Source organism: Pristiophorus japonicus, chromosome 13 (assembly GCF_044704955.1).
Source record: "Pristiophorus japonicus isolate sPriJap1 chromosome 13, sPriJap1.hap1, whole genome shotgun sequence".
Classification (NCBI taxonomy): domain Eukaryota; kingdom Metazoa; phylum Chordata; class Chondrichthyes; family Pristiophoridae; genus Pristiophorus; species Pristiophorus japonicus.
The window spans coordinates 157,871,829-157,892,845 of record NC_091989.1 but is presented as its reverse complement, the minus strand read 5'-3'; the positions used below and the strand labels follow the sequence as shown (position 1 = coordinate 157,892,845).

The 21,017-nt window shown below is 49.4% G+C and overlaps 1 protein-coding gene across 3 annotated transcripts in view; it reads left to right on the top strand.

Moving 5' to 3' along the window:
- Positions 1-2,043: 2,043 nt before the first annotated feature.
- Positions 2,044-21,017, top strand: part of tmem231 (transmembrane protein 231) — an 80,554-nt gene continuing 61,580 nt past the window's right edge. For 2 of the 3 annotated variants that reach the window (XM_070896999.1, XM_070896997.1), the window contains exon 1: positions 2,044-2,264. In XM_070896999.1, the coding sequence (XP_070753100.1) occupies positions 2,126-2,264 (139 nt within the window). In that variant the 5' untranslated portion in view covers positions 2,044-2,125. Of the gene's footprint in view, positions 2,265-7,047; positions 7,161-21,017 lie in introns of those variants that run through there. The other variant, XM_070896998.1, reaches the window with a different exon arrangement.

Sequence of the window (21,017 nt, the reverse complement as noted above, 5' to 3'; positions counted from 1 at the left end):
ATACTCTCTGGAATTTAGAAGAATGAGAGGTGATCCCATTGAAACATATAAGATTCTGAGGGCGATTGACAGGGTAGATGCTAAGAGATTGTTTCTCCTGGCTGGATAATCTAGAACTAGGGGGCATAGTCTCAGGATAAAGGGTCGGCCTTTTAAGACTGAGATTGAGGATGAATTTCTTCACTCAGAGGGTTGTGAATCTTTGGAATTCTCTGCCCCAAATGGGTGTGGTTGCTCAGTCATTAAGTATATTCTAGTCTGAGATAGATAAATGTTTGGACTCTCGGAGAATCTAGGGATATATGGATCGGTGGGAAAGTGGAGTTGAGGTCGAAGATCAGCTATGATCTTATTGAATGGCGGAATAGGCTCAAGGGGCAGTATGGCCTACTCCTAATTCTTTTATGTTCTTATTCTCTCCATCACAACCACCACTTTGATCTCCTTAACATCGGCCATCTGGTAACTTGCCTCAGCCCTTGTGCTGATGAAAGTCTCACCCGTGCGCTTATCATCACCAGACCCGACCTGTTCCAATAGGCACTTATATAAGTTTTATAGACTTTAATAGCAGGTATATAACTTTTCAAAAAAAAACCCACAGAAATAATTATTAACCATTTTCTACAAATCATCATAGGCAGTCCCTCAAAATCGAGGAAGACTTGCTTCCACTCTAAAAGTGAGTTCCTAGGTGACTGAACAGTCCAATACGGGAATTACAGTCTCTGTCACAGGTGGAACAGACAGTCGTTGAAGGAAAGGGTGGGTGGGACTGTTTTGGGGCATGCTCCTTCTGCTGCCTGTGCTTGTTTTCTGCATGCTCTCGGTGACGAGACTCAAGGTGCTCAGCGCCCTCCCGGATGCACTTCCTCCACTTAGGGCGGTCATTGGCCAAGGACTCCCAGGTATCGGTGGGGATGTTGCATTTTATCAAGGAGGCTTTGAGGGTGCCCTTGAAACGTTTCCTATGTCCACCTGGGGCTCACTTGATGTATAGATGTTCTGAGTAGAGCGCTTGCTTTGGGAGTCTTGTGTCAGGCATGCGAACAATATGGCCCGCCCAACGGAGCTGGTCGAGTGTGGTCAGTACTTCGATGCTGGGAATGTTGGCCTGATCGAGGACACTAACGTTGGTGTATCTGTCCTCCCAGGGGATTTGCAGGATCTTGCGGAGACATCGTTGGTGGTATTTCTCCAGCGATTTGAGGTGTCTACTGGATATGGTCCACGTCTCTGAGCCATACATGAGGGCAGGTGGCAGATTTAAGGGCCTGGTCTTCGAACACTCTCTTCCTCAGGCAGCCAAAGGTTGTGCTGGCGCACTGGAGGCGGTGTTGAACCTCGTCGTCGATGTCTGCCCTTGTTGATAATAGGTTCCTGAGGTATGGAAAGTGGTCCATGTTGTTCAGGGCCCCGCCATGGATCTTGATGTCTGGGGGCAGTGCTGTATGGCGGGGTCAGGTTGGTGGAGGACCTTTGTCTTACGGATATTTAGTGTAAGGCCTATGCTTTCGTACACCTCAGTGAAGATGTTGACTATGACTTGGAATTCAGTCTCTGAATGTGCGTAGGCACAAGCATCGTCCGCGTACTGTAGTTCGACGACAGAGGTTGGGACGGTCTTGGATCTGGCCTGGAGCCTACAATCCTACCCAACCTTCAACAGCACTATGTTTTGAATGAACTCAAGGAACAAGCTGAGGTCTGGAGGAGCCTTCTGCGACTGGTGGGCACCAGAGGGACCGGAGTGCATCATCACCCCAGGATATAGAATTCTAATTTAATTTGTTATGTTTTCTTTTAATTCTGGTTAAGTTACAGTCTTTATTGGGTCCTCCAGCCCCTTTCAGACGGGGACACATGCATAACTCTAAATTGATGATGGCAATTGCCATCTCCCAGTGCAACAAGTGAGCTCTGGAGGAAGGTCCCGCCTTCATCTTGCGCTGATTGGTCGAGGAGACGGCAGAGCAGCAGTGCCTTGTCGTTGGTCAATATTCCTGTCAGTCATAGTAGTCCATCCCCTCGCCGGCTGGCGTCGGTTGCCCTGGGAAGCGATGGTAACCTGGAGAGACCAATCTTAAACATAATTGGCGGTTTACTGAAAGACTTGCTGAAAAAAATGGCCATTTATGAAATTTATTCGCACCCGTCGCTAATTCGTTACAGAACAAGCATTTTGACCAAAGCAACGCTGTTTCTACTGATTGTTCTGGCGCTCACCTACATCCCGCCGCTTTTGGTTGCTTACAGGAGTCATGGTGAGAGATTTATTTTAGTCAAGGGATATACCATTCTTGGTAATGGCCTAGTTAACAGTAACTTTGGGGATCTCTAAATTTATTTTATAAATGTAAATACTTTCTCAGGAATGCTCGAATTAAAAATCAGAACATTTATTATTGTTGCTCCAAACAGGATACTGCAGTGGGCGGGAGGGACGTGAGGATCTTTCCAGATTGATGAATTGAGGATAGGTAGAATTGTCCCTCCTCATCTATAGTTAACTTGTGATCTTGAGTATGGAAAGCACTGCTACACACATAGATTAAAATCAACTGAAGTTTGCAGTATTTTGCAGTACTATATAATTCTGGTCGTTACTGTATTTTCAAGAGTTTAAATTAAGCTACTGTAAATTTTAATTATATCATAGAAACATAGAAAATAGGTGTAGGAGTAGACCATTTGGCCCTTCGAGCCTGCACCACCATTCAATAAGATCATGGCTGATCATTCACCTCAGTACCCCTTTCCTGCTTTCTCTCCATACCCCTTGATTCCTTTAGACGTAAGGGCCATATCTAACTCCCTCTTGAATATATCCAATGAACTGGCATCAACAACTCTGCGGTAGAGAATTCCACAGGTTAACAACTCTCTGAGTGAAGAAGTTTCTCCTTGTCTCAGTCCTAAATGGCTTACCCCTTATCCTTAGACTGTGTCCCCTGGTTCTGGACTTCCCCAACATCGGGAACATTCTTCCTGCATCTAACCTGTCCAGTCCCGTCAGAATTTTATATGTTTCTATGAGTACTCTCTCATCCTGCAGTGAATACAGGCCCAGTTGATCCAGTCTCTCCTCATATGTCAGTCCTGCCATCTCGGGAATCAGTCTGGTGAACCTTCGCTGCACTCCCTCAATAGCAAGAACGTCCTTCCTCAGATTAGGAGACCAAAACTGAACAAAATATTCCAGGTGAGGCCTCACCAAGGCCCTGTACAACTGCATATGACCTCCCTGCTACTATACGCAAATCCCCGAGCTATGAAGGCCAACATACCATTTGCCTTCTTCACCGTCTGCTGTACCTGCATGCCAACTTTCAATGACTGATGTACCATGACACCAAGGTTTTGTTGCACCTCCCGTTTTCCTAATCTGCCGCCATTCAGATAATATTCTGCCTTCGTGTTTTTGCCACCAAAGTTGATAACCTGAGATTTATTCACATTATACTGCATCTGTCATGCATTTGCCCACTCACCTTACCTGTCCCAAGTCATCCTGCGACCTCTTAGCATCCTCCTCACAGCTCACACCGCCACCCAGCTTAGTGTCATCTGCAAATTTGGAGATATTACACTCAATTCCTTCATCTAAATCATTAATGTATATTGTAAATAGCTGGGGTCCCAGCACTTAGCCCTGCGGCACCCCACCAGTCATTGCCTGCCATTCTGAAAAGGACCCGTTTATCCCGACTCTCTGCTTCCTGTCTGCCCACGAGTTCTCTCTCCATGTCAGTACATTACTCCCAATACCATGTGCTTTAATTTTGCACACCAATCTCTTGTGTGGGACCTCGTCAAAAACCTTTTGAAAGTCCAAATACACCACATCCACTGGTTCTCCCTTGTCCACTCTACTAGTTACATCCTCAAAGAATTCTAAAAGATTTGTCAAGCATGATTTCCCGTTCATAAATCCATGCTGACTTGGACCGATCCTGTCAGTGCTTTCCAAATGCGCTGCTATTTCATCTTTAATAATTGATTCCAACATTTTCCCCACTACTGATGTCAAGCTAACCAGTCTGCAATTACCCGTTTTCTCTCTCCCTCCTTTTTTAAAAAGTGGTGTTTCATTAGCTACCCTCCAGTCCATAGGAACTGATCCAGAGTTGATAGACTGTTGGAAAATGATCACCAATGCATCCACTATTTCTAGGGCCACTACCTTAAGTACTCTGGGATGCTGACTATCGGGCCCCGGGGATTTATCGGCCTTCAATCCCATCAATTTCCCTAACGCAATTTCCCTCCTAATAAGGATTTCCTTCAGTTCCTCCTTCTCGCCAGACCCCCGGTCCCCTCGTACTTCTGGAAGGTTATTTGTGTCTTCACATATCTATAGAAGCTTTTGCAGTCAGTTTTTATGTTCCCAGCAAGCTTCCTCTCATACTCTATTTTCCCCCTCCTAATTAAACCCTTTGCCCTCCTCTGCTGAATTCTAAATTTCTCCCATTCCTCGGGTTTGCTTCTTTTTTTGGCCTTTTCCTTGGATTTAACACTATCCTTAATTTCCCTTGTTAGCCACAGTTGAGCCACCTTCACCGTTTTATTTTTACTCCAGATAGGGATGTACAATTGTTGAAGTTCATCCATGTGATCTTTAAATGTTTGCCATTGCCTATCCACTGTCGACCCTTTAAATATCATTCGCCAGTGTATTCTAGCCAATTCACGTCTCATACCATCGAAGTTACCTTTCCTTAAGTTCAGGACCCTAGTCTCTGAATTAACTGTGTCACTCTCCATCTTAATAAAGAATTCTACCATATTATGGTCGCTCTTCACCAAGCGGCCTCGCACAACAAGATTGCTAATTAGTCCTTTCTCATTACACATCACCCAGTCTAGGATGGCCAGCCCTCTAGTTTGTTCTTCGACATATTGGTCTAGAAAACCATCCCTAATACACTCCAGGAAATCCTCCTCCACCGTATTGCTACCAGTTTGGTGAGCCCAATCGATATGTAGATTAAAGTTGCCCATGATAACTGCTGTACTTTTATTACACGCGTCCTTAATTTCTTGTTTGATGCTGTCCCCAACCTCACGACTACTGTTTGGTGGTCTGTACGCAACTCCCACTAGCATTTTCTGCCCTTTGGTATTCCGCAGCTCCACCCATACAGGTTCTACATCATCCAAGCTAATGTCCTTCCTTACTATTGCGTTAATTTCCTCTTTAACCAGCAACACTACCCCACCTCCTTTTCCTTTCTGTCTATCCTTCCTGAATGTTGAATACCCCAGGATGTTGAATTCCCAGCCTTGGTCACCCTGGAGCCATGTCTTCGTGATGCCAATTATATCATATTCGATAATTGCTGCCTGCGCAGTTAATTCGTCCAACTTATTACGAATACTCCTCGCATTGAGGCACAGAGCCTTCAGGCTTGTCTTTTTAACACACTTTGCCCCTTTAGAATTTTGCTGTAACATGGCCCTTTTTGATTTTTGCCTTGGGTTTCTCTGCCCTCCACTTTTACTTTTCTTCTTTCTATCTTTTGCTTCTGCCCCCATTCTACTTCCCTCTGTCTCCCTGCATAGGTTCCCAACCCCCTGCCATATTAGTTTAACCCTTCCCCAACAGCACCACCAAACACTCTCCCTCGGACATTGGTTCTGGTCCAGCCCAGGAGCAGACCGTCCGGTTTGTACTGGTCCCACCTCTCCCAGAACCAGTTCCAATGTCCCAGGAATTTGATTCGCTCCCTTCTGCACCACTCCTCAAGCCAAGTATTCATCTGAGCTATCCTGCAATTCCTACTCTGACTAGCACGTGGCACTGGTAGCAATCCTGAGATTACTACCTTTGAGGTCCTACTTTTTAATTTAACTCCTAGCTCCCTAAATTCAGCTTGTAGGACCTCATCCCGTTTTTTACCCATATTGTTGGTACCTATATGCACCACGACAACTGGCTGTTCACCCTCCCCCCCCAAAATATCATGTTTGTGGAGTTATACTTGCACTGGGTGCAATGTAGACTTAAGAAATTAAGCAGCTTATTTGTGCTTGATCTTGGTTCTAGTAAACAAATGGCTCCTGCCTTTTATTGGTTGGGTTTGTTGTCCTTTCCTAGCCAAGGTAGTTTGGTTGGGAGGCTTGTGCCAAAAACAACAACAACAACGACAACTTGTATTTATATAGCGCCTTTAACGTAGTAAAACATCCCAAGGCGCTTCACATCAGTGTTAAAAGATGAAAAATTTAACACCGAGCCACGAAAGGAGAAAGTAGGCCAGATGACCAAAAACTTGGCCAAGGATGTAGATTCTAAGGAGTGTTTTAAAGGAGGAAAGAGAGATAGAAAGGCTGAAAGGTTCAGGGAGGGAATTCCAGAGATTAGGGCCTTGACACCTGAAGGCACGATTAAAATCAGGGTTGCTCAGGAGGGCAGAATTAGAGGAGTGCAGATATCATGGGGCTGAGGGGAGATTATGAGTCGGAAGGAGTTACAGAAATAGGGAAGGACGAGGCCATGAGGGATTTGAAAACAAGGAAGTGAATTTTAAAATTGAGGTGTTGCTTAACCGGGAGCCAGTGTAGGTCAGGGAGTACAGGGGATGATGGATGAATGAGGCTTGGTGCAAGTTAGGACATGGGCAGTCGAGTTTTAGATGACCTTAAGTTTATGTAAAAAAAGAAAGATTTGCATTTATATAGCGCCTTTCACGATGACCGGATGTCTCAAAGTGCTTTACAGCCAATGAAGTACTTTTGGAGTGTAGTCACTGTTGTAATTTGGGAAACGCGGCAGCCAACTTGCGCACAAGTTCCCACAAACAGCAATGTGATAATGACCAGATAATCTGTTTTTGTCATGTTGATTGAGGGATTAATATTGGCCAGGACACCAGGGATAACTCCCCTGCTCTTCTTCGAAATAGTGCCATGGGATCATTTACGTCCACCTGAGAGGGCAGACGGGGTCTCGGTTTAACATCTCATCTGAAAGACAGCGCCTCCAACAGCACTGCACTGGAGTGCCAGATTATTTTATGTGTCCAAGTTCCTGGAGTAGAACTTTAATCCACAACCTTCTGACTCAGAGGCGAGTGTGTTGCCCACTGAAGCATAGCTGACACTGAATGGAAGAATGTGGGAGGACGGCCAAGAATGTGTTGGAATAGTCAAGTGTAGAGGTAATAAAGTCATGGATGACGGTTTCAGCGCCGCTGAGCTCAGGCAGGGATGGACACGAGTAACGTTACGGAAGTGAAAATAGGTGGTCTTGCTTATGGTGCTGATATATGGTCGAAAGCTCGTTTCATGGTCAAATATGGCATCAAGGTTGCGAACTGTCAGTTCAGCACAAGGTCTCAGACTGCTTAGTATTTCTACAGGTCTGGGTAGAGGCTCAACAATATTTGTTTGTATTGGGATGCATCTTGCGGATGCTGCAGCTGCATGTAGTGAGAAAGCTGCACCTTTTTGCAGCTACCGATGTGTGCTATCAGTGATTCGGCCCAGCATGTATAAGGAATGGACCTCTGGGATTACAAGGTTAGTCATGGTCATAGTGGTCTCCAAAATTGGCATTCAGAATGTCTAGATCTGGGGGTGTGAAGAGAGAGGTCACAGTTCTTTTACACATTTTCCATTATGCAAGTGATGTTTATTGAACTGTTGTGAGATATGTAATGTAAACTGTGATCATGAATGGGCCTTTGTGGATTTTGCTGCAGGTGAACGAGTTAGAATTCGGGCAGTCGAGTTTTGGATGACCTCAAGTTTATGTAGGGTAGAATGTGGGAGGGTGGCAGGGAGTGGGTTTGAATGATGGTGTTGCAAGTCCATATCTCTTAGCATTCCTCCTTCATTAACTGGCAGTTGGGCCTCATTTCCAGTCTTGCTTCAGGTGTTTTGTCAAGGAAGTACTCAATGTTGGCAGCAAGCCCACTCAAATATAGCACAGTCATATACAGAATAAAACTCCCTTTGCTCTGCCGCAACAACCTGCCTCAGCCCCAACATCAGATGAGCATCCCCTGATTCATCAGACAATTTCCTATTTCCCACAAAAGGCATTCTGTAACTTTGCTAAATGATGTGGCAGCTGGTGCCAAATGAGGGACAGTTTTGTACTGTAGGCCCCGATCCACTAGGAACTGGATTGAGTTTGCTAGATTGCTAGATTGCATACCCCAAGATCTAGGCATTCTGAATGCCAATTTTGGAGACCACTATGACCATGACTAAGAAGTAAGAAGGTACATTTTTCTGAGTCCGACATAAATTATTTCAAGGTCCCCACCATCACAGAAGCTAGTTTTCAGTCAATTCAATTCACTCCTTGTAATATCAAGAAACGGCAGAGCGCAGTGGATACAGCAACGGCTGTGGGCCCCGACAACATCCCGGCTGTCATGCTGAAGACGTGCTCCAGAACTAGCTGCACCTCTAGCCAAGCTGTTCCAGTACAGCTACAACACTGGCTGTCACGTTTAGAATAACTCCACAAGACTGTACATCTTAAGTTCAAACTGTTGTGACCTTGGTCTCTTTATTGTACTTCTGGCTCATAATTGACTGACTCGCCCCATGTCCAATTCCATGGAAACTGGAATGCCGTTTAATTTGACTTTTAACATTATCGGAGGGCTTTTGGTAGTGAAGGTGTGTACCCCATACACTTCCTCTTCAGCCTCGGGTTGAGTTGCCTCTCTTACTCGTTCAGCATGATCCGTGCTGGATCGGTCATCTTCTGCTGACTTTGCCACATGGTGAGTCGCAGCATGTCTGCACATTCGCTGGAGGTGCCCCATTGTTCTACAGCCCTTGCACATATAGTGCTTGAATCGACATTGATGGGCTCGATGATTATCCCCGCAGCGCCAACACGGTGCTAATGGATTTGTATTCACACCTCATGGCGGGCACTGAGTCATCCTAGGTCTGGTCTCTGTGGGCGTGTAGGCCCTGTCATGTACAGTTCTGCCTGCTGAAGGCGTTATTTTATGCATAGTACTTGCCGGTGAGTGTCGATGCTGCAATGATATCTGTTTAGTGTTATCGTTCGTGGACATAAAAGCCTGGGCTATCGTGATGGCCTTGCTCAGATCTAGGGATTTGGCAGACAGCAGTTTGCGAAGAATGACCTCGTGGCTGATTCCAAGCACGAAAAAGTCCCGCAACACTTCCCCCAAAAATCCAGCAAATATGCACGGTCCCGCAAGACGTCTTAGGTCAGTGACATAGCTCGCCATGTCCTGGCCCTCGGAGTAATGGTGCGTATAAAAGTGATACCTGGCCATTAAGATGCTCTCCTTCGGCTTGAGGTGTTCCCGAACCAGCGTGCACAACTCTTCATATGTCTTCTCCGTTGGTTTCGGCGGTGCTAGCAGATTTTTGATGAGGCCATATATCGTGGACCCGCAAACGGTGAGGAGAATCGCCCTGCGCTTGACCGCAGTTTCTTCCTTTTCCAGCTCATTAGCCACGAAGTACTGGTCAAGATGCTCAACGAAGGCTTTCCAATCATCACCCTCAACAAATCTCTCAAGAATACCAACGGCAGCCATAACTGCGTGAAAGTTCGTGATCTGTTACTCATCGCCAATTGTTACGTTTAAAATAACTCCACATGACTGTACATCTTAAGCTCAAACTGTTGTGACCTTGGTCTCTTTATTATAACTCCAGAGTGAGGAGGCAGCATGCTAGTCTACCTTTTATTCCTGCTTGCCCAGGGTGCGCAGGTGACCCTTGGGTCTCCCACAGGTGCATCCCCTGGTGGCAAGTCTTACACATCGGTAGTGTTTACATACATAACACTGGCATCTACCCGACAATGTGGAAAACTGCCCAGGTATGTCCTGTCCACAAAAAGCAGGACAAATCCAATGCGGCCAATTACCGTCCCATCAGCCTACTCCCAATCATCAGCAAAGTGATGGAAGGTGTCGTCGACAATGCTATCAAGCGGCACTTACTCACCAATAACCTGCCTGCTCACCGATGTTCAGTTTGGGTTCTGCCAGGACTACTCAGTTCCAGACCTCATTACAGCCTTGTTCCAAACATGGAAAAAAGAGCCGAATTCCACAGCTGCAATGAGAGTGACTACCCTCGACATCAAGGCAGCATTTGACCGAGTGTGCCATCAAAGAGCCCCTAGTAAAATTGAAGTCAATGGTAATCAGGAGAAAAACTCTCCACTGGCTGGAGTCATGCCTAGCATAAAGGAAAATGGTTGTGTTTGTTGGAGGCCAATCATCTCCGCCCTGGGACATCACTGCGTGAAATCCTCAGGGAAGTGTCCTTGGTGCAACTGTCTCGTCTGCTTCATCAATGATCGTCCCTCCATCATCAGGTCAGAAGTGGGGATGTTCGCTGATGATTGCACAGTGTTCAGTTCCATTCGCAACTCCTCAGATAATGAAGCAGTCCATGCCCGCATGCAGTAAGGCCTGGATAACATTCAGGCTTGGGCTGATAAGTGATAAGTAAAATTCGTGTCACACAAGTGACAGCCAATCACTATCTCTAACTGCCTGCCTTTGAAATTCAATGGCATTACCATCGTCAAATCTCCCACCATCAACATCTTGGGGGTCACCATTGAGCAGAAACATAACTGGACCAGCCACATAAATACTGTGGCTATAAGAGTAGATTAGAGGCTGAGTATTCTGTGGCGAGTATCTCTCCTCCTGACTCCCCAAAGCCTTTCCACCATTTACAAGGTTCAAATCAAGAGTGTGATGGAATACTTTACACTTGCCTGGATGAGTGCAGCTCCAACTCAAGAAACTCGACACCATTCAGGACCAGCCACATTCAGGATCAAGCAGCTCGCTTGATTGGCACCCCATCCACCACCTTCCACCATTAGCAAGCCCAACAAGAAGGTAGGCAGTTCTGAATTTAATTTTGAGGGGATGAAGCTGTGCAGGTGGAAGAAGCATCAGTGGGAGAGCATTTTTGTGGTAGTGATCATAATTCAGTTAGTTTTAGCATAGTTATGGACAAGGACAAAGATAAAACGAGAGTAAAGGTTCTAAATTCGGGGAAGAACAATTTTACTAGGTTGAGAAGTAATTTAGCAAAAGTGGACTGGAAACAGCTACTTGAAGGTAAATTTATGTCAGAGCAGTGGGAGGCATTTAAGAGGGAGATACAAGGGGTTCAGGGTAAACATGTTTCACAAAGAAAAAGGGTAAACTGCCAAATTTAGAGCCCCCTGGATGACTAGGTGCATACAGAGTAAGATAAGGCAAAAAAGGGAAGCTTATATCAGACATCAAGAGTTCAATAATGTAGAAAGCCTAGAAGAGTATAGAAAGTGTAGGGGTGAAATTAAAAAAGGAATTAAGAAAGCAAAGAGAGGGCATGAAAAAATACTGGCATGCGGAATCAAAGAAAGCCCAAAGATGTTTTCTAATTACATAAAGAACAAGAGGACAACCAAGGAAAGAGTGGGGCCTATTAGGGATCAGAATGGGAACATAAGAGCATAAGAAATAGGAGCAGGGGTAGGCCACTTGGCCCCTCGAACCTGCTCCGCCATTTAATAAGATCATGGTTGATCTGATCATGGACTCAGCTCCACTTCCCCGCCTGCTCCCCATAACCCTTTATTCCCTTATCGCTCAAAAATCTGTGTATCGCTGCCTTAAATATATTCAATGACCCAGCCTCCACAGCTCTCTGGGGCAGAGAATTCCATAGATTTACAACCCTCTGAGAGAAGAAATTCCTCCTCATCTCAGCTATGTATGGAGGCGGGTAAGGTACTTAATGAATAATTTGCAGCTGTCTTCACAAATGAGAGGGACTTTGCCGACGTTAAGGTTAAGGAGGAAGAGAGTGAAATGTTGGATGGGATAAACATAGTAACAGAGGAAGTATTAAGGGGTGGTGCCAGAGGATTGGAGAACTGCTAACATTGTACCATTGTTTAAAAAGGGAGGAAGGGATAAACCAAGTAATTACAGGCCAGTTAGTTTAACCTCGGCGGTGCGGGCAAATTATTGGAATTAATTCTGAGGGACAGTATAAACCTTCATTTAGGAAGACACAGATTAATCAAGGACAGTCAGTATGAATTTGTTAAGCAAGCTCATGTCTCACTAACTTGATAAAATTCAATCAACGAGGGTTGATGAGGGCAGTGCATTTGATGTAGTCTCCATGGATTTTAGAAAGGCTTTTGACAAGGTCCCACATGGCAGGCTGATCTAAAAAGTAAAAAGCCCATGAAATCCAAGGGAGAGTGCCAAATTGGATCCAAAATTGGCTCACTGGCAGGAAGCAAAGCGTAATGATTGACAGGTGTTTTTGCGACTGGAAGGCTGTTGCCAGTGGCTGTTGCCACAGGGCTCAGAGCTCGGTCCCTTGCTTTTTGCACTATTAATGATTTAGATTTGAATGTAGGGAGCATGGTAAAGAAGTTTGCAGATGATACAAAAATTGGCCGTGTGGTTGACAGTGAGGAGGAAAGCATTAGACTGCAGGAAGATATTGTTGGACTGTTCAGAAAAGTTAAAAATGGAATTCAATCCGGAAAAGTTTGAGTTAATGCATTTGGAGAGGTGCAACAAGGCAAGGGAATACACATTAAATGGGAGGATACTGAGATACGTGGAGGAACAGAGACAGCAGGACATGTCGATAAGGTAATTAAAAAGGAACACTGAATGCCTTCCTTTATTAGCCGAGGCATAGAATACAAGAGCAGGGAAGTTATGTTAGAACTCCATACAACACTCGATAGGCCACAGCTTGCGTACTGCGTACAATTCTGGTCACCACATTACAGGAAAGACGTGATTGCACTAGAGAGGGTACAGAAGAGATTTACAAGGATGTTTCCAGGACTGGAAAATTTTAGCTGTGGGGAAAGATTGGATAGGCCGGGGTTGTTTTCTTTCGAGCAGAGGAGGCTGAGGGGAGATTTAATTCAATATGAAATTCTGAGGGGCCTAGATTTAGTGGATAGGAAGGACCTATTTCCCTTAGCAGAGGGGTCAATAACCAGTGGATAGGAAGGACCTATTTCCCTTTGCAGAGGGGTCAATAACCAGGGGGCATAGATTTAAAGTAGTTGGTAGAAGGATTAGAGGGGATTTAAAGAGATTTATTTTCACCCAAAGGGTGGCAGAGGCAGAAACCCTCATCACATTTAAAAAGTACTTGGATGTGCACTTTATGGGCCCAAGTTTCCACAAGAAAAAAAACGGGCGCCCCTCCGAGCTGGGCGCCCGTTTTTCGCGCCTAAAACGGCGCCTAAAAAAATCCTCGGTATTCTCCACCTACTTGCAGGTCCTCTGGCCCTCCGCGCAGCCAGCACGAGCTGTGGGGGGGCGGAGCCAGGTCCCTGCGCTGAAAACAGTGCCGGGACCTCTGCACATGCGCGCTACAGTCGGCACGCAAGTGCAGTAGCTCCAGGCGCCGAACTGTGTGGGAGGGGCCCGAAGCACGCAGCCCCTAGCCCTGGCTGAATGGCCTCACTGGGGCTGCGTGAATAAGGCTCCTCCCACGGCCAGCTCCTGCTTCCCCCCCCCCGGACCCGACACCCGCTCCCCCCTGCCTCCGGACCAGACCCGACCCGACACCCGCTCCCCCCCCCGCCGACCAGACCCGACACCCGCTCCCCCCTGCCTCCGGACCAGACCCGACGCCCGCTTCCCCCCACCCCCCGCCGACCAGACCCGACCCGACACCCGCTCCCCCCCCCCCCCTCTCTCCCTCTCCCTCCCCCTCTCTCTCTCTCTCTCTCTCTCTCTCTCTCTCTCTCTCTCTCTCTCTCTCCCCTCCCTCCTGCTCAGCGGCACAAACGGCTGCAGAATTCTCCCTGGCTGAAGCACTTTCACACAGGTAGGAAGATGGTTTATTTCATCTTTTCTTGGCTTATAAATGTTTATTCAGGTTCGATTTATTTGTATAATATTTGTAGAAGTATAAATAAGGATTTATTGTAGAATTTAATGAGTTCCCTTCCCCCCCCCCCCTCCCCCCCCACCTCGTTCTGGACGCCTAATTTGTAACCTGCGCCTGATTTTTTAATGTGTAGAACAGGTTTTTTCAGTTCTACAAAAATCTTCACTGGCTCCATTCTACTTTAGTTTGGAGTACATTTTCACTGTGGAAACTTTGAAATCAGGCGTCAGTGGCTGGACACGCCCCCTTTTGAAGAAAAAATTCTGTTCCAAAGTAGAACTGTTCTACCTGACTAGAACTGCAGAAAAAAAAATGTGGAGAATTGCGATTTCTAAGATAGTCCGTTCTCCACCAGTTGCTCCTAAAAATCAGGCGCAAATCATGTGGAAGCTTGGGCCCAAAGAGCCGTGGCCTACAGGGCTCCAGACCTCGTGCTGGAAGATGGGATTCGGCTGGGTAGTTCTTTTTTGACCGGCATGGACACGATCTTTCTGTGTTGTTATTTTTCAATGATTCTATGAATAAACATTCACTGCCTCCACCACTGGTGCACTGTGGCTGCAATGTATACCATCAACAAGATGCATTGCAGGAACTCACCAAGGCTGCTTCGACAGCACCTCCAAAACCTGCGACCTCTATCACCTAGAAGGACAAGGGGCAGTAGGCGCATGGGAACACCATCGCCTCTAAGTTCCCCTCCAAGTTGCACACCATCCTGACTTGGAAATATATCACTATTCTTTCATAGTGGCTGGGTCAAAATCCTGGAACTCCCTCCATAACAGTAGGAGTACCTTCAACATGCGGACTGCAGCAGTTCTAGAAGGCGGCTCACGACCACCTTCTCAAGGGCAATTAGGGATGGGTAATAAATGCTGGACTTGCTAATGATGCCCAAATCCCAAGAACAAAAAAAAATCATGCAGCACAAGGGGGCCATTTAGCCCATTGTGTCTGTGCTGGCTCTTAGAAAGAGCTATCCAATTAGTCCCACTCCCCTGCTTTTTCTGTATAACCCTGCAAATTTATCCTTTTCAAGAATATATCCAATTCCCTTTTGAATCTGCTTCCATGATCCTTTCATGTAGTGTATTCCAGATTATAACAACATGATGCATTTAAATTTTTAAAAATCCTCTAATTTGCCAATTATTTTAAAACTGTGTCCTCTGGTTACTGACCCTTCTGCCAGTGGAAACAGTTTTCCCTATTTGCTCTATCAAAACCCTTCATAAGAATATAAGAAATAGGAGCAGGAGTAGGCCATTTGGACCCTCGAGCCTGCTCTGCCATTCAATAAGATCATGGATAGAAACATAGAAACATAGAAAATAGGTGCAGGAGCAGGCCATTCAGCCCTTCTAGCCTGCACCGCCATTCAATGAGTTCATGGCTGAACATGAAACTTCAGTACCCCCTTCCTGCTTTCTCGCCATAACCCTTGATCCCCCGAGTAGTAAGGACTTCATCTAACTCCCTTTTGAATATATTTAGTGAATTGGCCTCAACTACTTTCTGTGGTAGAGAATTCCACAGGTTCACCACTCTCTGGGTGAAGAAGTTTCTCCTCATCTCGGTCCTAAATGGCTTACCCCTTATCCTCAGACTGTGACCCCTGGTTCTGGACTTCCCCAACATTGGGAACATTCTTTCTGCATCTAACCTGTCTAAACCCGTCAGAATTTTAAACGTTTCTATGAGGTCCCCTCTCATTCTTCTGAACTCCAGTGAATACAATCCCAATTGATCCAATCTTTCTTGATAGGTCAGTCCCGCCATCCCGGGAATCAGTCTGGTGAACCTTCGCTGCACTCCCTCAATAGCAAGAATGTCCTTCCTCAAGTTAGGAGACCAAAACTGTACACAATACTCCAGGTGTGGCCTCACCAAGGCCCTGTACAACTGTAGCAACACCTCCCTGCCCCTGTATTCAAATCTGATCTTGGCCTCAACTCCACTTTCCTGCCTGTTCCCCATAACCCTTGATTAGAATGTAACTTTGGAGGCTAGGGCAATCTATTGGCAGAGGGATCTATTAATTATAGTATTCAAAAAACGCTTAATAAAGCATATTCTTCAAAGGATTCGAGAAATGTCATGTCAGGAAGTTTGAAATTTGCAGATGACACAAAACTTGGAAAATAGTAATAGGCTTCAAGAGACTGGTGGAATGAGTAGACACATGGCCGATGAAATTCAACGCAGAAAAGTGTGAGCTACATTTTAGTAAGAAGAATGAGGAGAGATTACACAATCTAAGTGATACAATTTTAAAGGGGGTGCAAGAGCAGAGAGACCTGGGGGTGTTTATACACAATTTTTTGGAGGTGACAAGACAGGTTAACAAAGCAGTTAATAATGCAAAGGGCATCCTGGGCTTTATAAATAGAGGCATAGTGTACAAAAGCCAGGAAGTTATGCTAAACGTATATAAAACACTAATTTGGCCCCAGTTGGAGTATTTTGTCCAATTCTGGTCACCACACTTTAGGAAGTATGTGAAAGCTTCAGACAGGGTACAGAAGAGATTTAATAGAATGATTCCAGGGATGAGGGAGTACAGTTACATTGATAGAGTAGAGAGACTGGGGTTGTTCTCCTTAGAGCAGAGAAGGCTAAGAGGAGATTTGATCGAGATGTTTAAAATACTAAAGGGTTTAGATAGAGTAAATAAAAATAAACTGTTTCCAATGGCTGAAGGGTCAATAACCAGAGGGCACAGATTTAAGGTGATTGGCAAAAGAACCAGAGGCGACATAAGGAAAAACTTTATGCGACGAGAGGTTAGGATTTGGATTGCATGGCCTGATAGAATTGTGGATTCAGATTCAATAGTAGCCTTCAAAAGGAAATTGGATGAATATTTGAATGAGAAAAATGGCAGGGATATGGGGAAAGAACCGGGGTGTGGAACTGACTGGATTGTTCTTCAAAAGAGCCGATGCAGACTCGATGGGCCAAATGGCCTTGTTCTGTCCTATATTCTATTCTAGGAACAATTGTTTAAGAACATAAGAGCATAAGAAATAAGAGCAGGAGTAGGCCATACGGCCCCTTGAGCCTGCTTCGCAATTTAATACGATCACGGCTGATCCGATCATGGACTCAGGTCCACTTCCCTGCCTGCTCCCCATAACCCCTTATTCCCTTATCGTTTAAGAAACTGTCTATTTCTGACTTAAATTTATTCAGTGTCCCAGCTTCCACAGCTTTCCGAGGCAGAGAATTCCAAAGATTTACAACCTTCTGAGAGAAGACATTTCTTCTCATCTCAGTTATAAATGGGCGGCCCCTTATTCTAAGATCATGCCCTCTAGTTCTAGTCTCCCCCATCAGTGGAAACATCCTCTCTGCATCCACCTTGTGAAGCCCCCTCATTGGGCCCAAGTTTCGGGCCGCGCCTAGAACGGCGCAGCCCCGACCTGGATGCCCGTTTTTCACGCCACAAAGTGCGCCTAAAAAATACGTCCAGATTCTCCGGCTCCCTGCTGGTCCTCTGGCCCTCGGCGCGGCGCAGCATGAGCTGTGGGGGGGCGGAGCTAGGTCCCTGCGCTGAAAACAGTGCCGGGACCTCTGCACATGCGCGCTACAGTGGGCGCGCATGTGCAGTAGCTCCAGGTGCCCAAAACTGTGTGGGAGGGGCCCGAAGCACGCAGCCCCTAGCCCTGGCCGAATGGCCTCACTGGGGCTGCGTGAATAAGGCTTCTCCCACGCCCAGCTCCTGCTTCCTCCCGACCCGACTCGACCCGACTCCCGCTTCCCCGCCCCCGGACCCGACCCGACCCGACCCCCCAGACTGGACCCGACCCGCGCTCCCCCCCGCCACCCGACCTGACCTCCCTCTCCCCCGACCCGAACCGAACTGACCTCCCTCCTGCCGACCCGACCCGCGCTCCCAACCCCCCGCTCCCGGACCCGACCCGACCCAACCTGACCTCTCTCCCCCCGCCCCCGACACGAACCGACCCGCGCTCCCTCCCTCCCACCTGAACCAACCCGACCTCCATTCCCCCGACCCGACCCGTGCTCCCGACTGCCCCCCCCCAGACTGGACCCGACCCCGACCCGCGCTCCCCCCGACCCAGCCCGCGCTCCCGACCCGACCCCGACCCGACCCAACGCCACCTACCTGTAAATCTGGTGCTTGGGACGGGCCCTGCCCGAAGTCTTGGGCCCGGCACGTGCAGGCCCCCCTTTCCTTTCCCTCCCTTCTCCTTTCTCTCCCCTTCTCCTTTCCCCCACCTTCTCCTTGCCCCCCCCATCTCCTTCCCCCCCATCTCCTTCCCCCTCATCTCCTTCCCCCCCATCTCCTTCCCCCCCATCTCCTTCCCCCCCATCTCCTTCCCCCCCATCTCCTTCCCCCCCATCTCCTTCCCCCCCATCTCCTTCCCCCCCATCTCCTTCCCCCCCATCTCCTTCCCCCCATCTCCTTCCCCCCCATCTCCTTCCCCCCCATCTCCTTCCCCCCCATCTCCTTCCCCCCCATCTCCTTCCCCCCCATCTCCTTCCCCCATCTCCTCCCCCCCATCTCCTTCCCCCCCATCTCCTTCCCCCCCATCTCCTTCCCCCCCATCTCCTTCCCCCCCATCCTTCCCCCCATCTCCTTCCCCCCCATCTCCTTCCCCCATCTCCCCTCCTTCCCCCCATCTCCTTCCCCCCCATCTCCTTCCCCCCCATCTCCTTCCCCCCCATCTCCTTCCCCCCCATCTCCTTCCCCCCCATCTCCTTCCCCCCCATCTCCTTCCCCCCCATCTCCTTCCCCCCCATCTCCTTCCCCCCCATCTCCTTCCCCCCCATCTCCTTCCCCCCCATCTCCTTCCCCCCCATCTCCTTCCCCCCATCTCCTTCCCCCCCATCTCCTTCCCCCCCATCTCCTTCCCCCCCATCTCCTTCCCCCCCATCTCCTTCCCCCCCATCTCCTTCCCCCCCATCTCCTTCCCCCCCATCTCCTTCCCCCCATCTCCTTCCCCCCATCTCCTTCCCCCCCATCTCCTTCCCCCCATCTCCTTCCCCCCATCTCCTTCCCCCCCATCTCCTTCCCCCCCATCTCCTTCCCCCCCATCTCCTTCCCCCCATCTCCTTCCCCCCCATCTCCTTCCCCCCCATCTCCTTCCCCCCCATCTCCTTCCCCCCCATCTCCTTCCCCCCCATCTCCTTCCCCCCCATCTCCTTCCCCCCCATCTCCTTCCCCCCATCTCCTTCCCCCCCATCTCCTTCCCCCCCATCTCCTTCCCCCCCATCTCCTTCCCCCCCATCTCCTTCCCCCCCATCTCCTTCCCCCCATCTCCTTCCCCCCCATCTCCTTCCCCCCCATCTCCTTCCCCCCCATCTCCTTCCCCCCCATCTCCTTCCCCCCATCTCCTTCCCCCCATCTCCTTCCCCCCCATCTCCTTCCCCCCCATCTCCTTCCCCCCCATCTCCTTCCCCCCCCATCTCCTTCCCCCCCATCTCCTTCCCCCCCATCTCCTTCCCCCCATCTCCCCTCTCCCCCCCCATCTCCTTCCCCCCCATCTCCTCCCCCCCATCTCCTTCCCCCCAGCTCCTTCCCCCCCATCTCCTTCCCCCCCATCTCCTTCCCCCCATCTCCTTCCCCCCCATCTCCTTCCCCCCCATCTCCTTCCCCCCCATCTCCTTCCCCCCCATCTCCTTCCCCCCATCTCCTTCCCCCCATCTCCTTCCCCCCCATCTCCTTCCCCCCCATCTCCTTCCCCCCCATCTCCTTCCCCCCCATCTCCTTCCCCCCCACTCCTTCCCCCCCATCTCCTTCCCCCCATCTCCTTCCCCCCCATCTCCTTCCCCCCCATCTCCTTCCCCCCCATCTCCTTCCCCCCCATCTCCTTCCCCCCCATCTCCTTCCCCCCCATCTCCTTCCCCCCCATCTCCTTCCCCCCCATCTCCTTCCCCCCCATCTCCTTCCCCCCATCTCCTTCCCCCCCATCTCCTTCCCCCCCATCTCCTTCCCCCCCATCTCCTTCCCTCCCCCCATCTCCTTCTCCCCCCATCTCCTTCTCCCCCCATCTCCTTTCCCCCCTTCTCCTTTCCCCCTTCTCCTCTCCCCCCATCTCCTCTCCCCCCATCTCTCTCCCCCCTTCTCCTTTCCCCCCTTCTCCTTTCCCCCCTTCTCCCTTTCCCCCTTCTCCTTTCCCCCTTCTCCTTTCCCCCCTTCTCCTTTCCCCCCTTCTCCTTTCCCCCCTTCTCCTTTCCCCCCTTCTCCTTTCCCCCCTTCTCCTTTCCCCCTCTTCTCCTTTCCCCCTTCTCCTTTCCCTCTTCTCCTTTCCCCCTTCTCCTTCTCCCCCCTTCTCCTTCTCCCCCCCTTCTCCTTCTCCCCCCCTTCTCCTTCTCCCCCCTTCTCCTTCTCCCCCCCCTTCTCCTTCTCCCCCCCCTTCTCCTTCTCCCCCCCTTCTCCTTCTCCCCCCCCTTCTCCTTCTCCCCCCCCTTCTCCTTCTCCCCCCCCTTCTCCTCCCCCCCTTCTCCTCCCCCCCCTTCTCCTTCTCCCCCCCCTTCTCCTTCTCCCCCCCCTTCTCCTTTCCCCTTCTCCTCCCCCCTTCCCCTCTCCCCCCCCCTTTCCCCTTCACCCTCTTCCCCCCATTTCCCCTTCCCCTCTCCCCCCATTTCCCCTTCCCTTCTCCCACCCTTTCCCCTTCCCTTCTCCCACCCTTTCCCCTTCCCTTCTCCCACCCTTTCCCCTTCCCCTCTCCCATCCTTTCCCCTTCCCCTCTCCCCATCCTTTCCCCTTCCCTTCTCCCATCCTTCCCCTTCCCCTCTCCCACCCTTTCCCCTTCCCCTCTCCCACCCTTTCCCCCTTCCCCTCTCCCACCCTTTCCCCTTCCCCTCTCCCACCCTTTCCCCTTCCCCTCTCCCACCCCCCCTTCCCCTCTCCCACCCCCCTTCCCCTCTCCCACCCCCCTTCCCCTCTCCCACCCCCCTTCCCCTCTCCCACCCCCCTTCCCCTCTCCCACCCCCCTTCCCCTCTCCCACCCCCCTTCCCCTCTCCCACCCCCCTTCCCCTCTCCCACCCCCTTCCCTCCCCTCCCACCCCCTTCCCTCTCCCACCCCCCTTCCCCTCTCCCACCCTCCCCCTTCCCCTCTCCCCACCCCCCCCCCTTCCCTCTCCC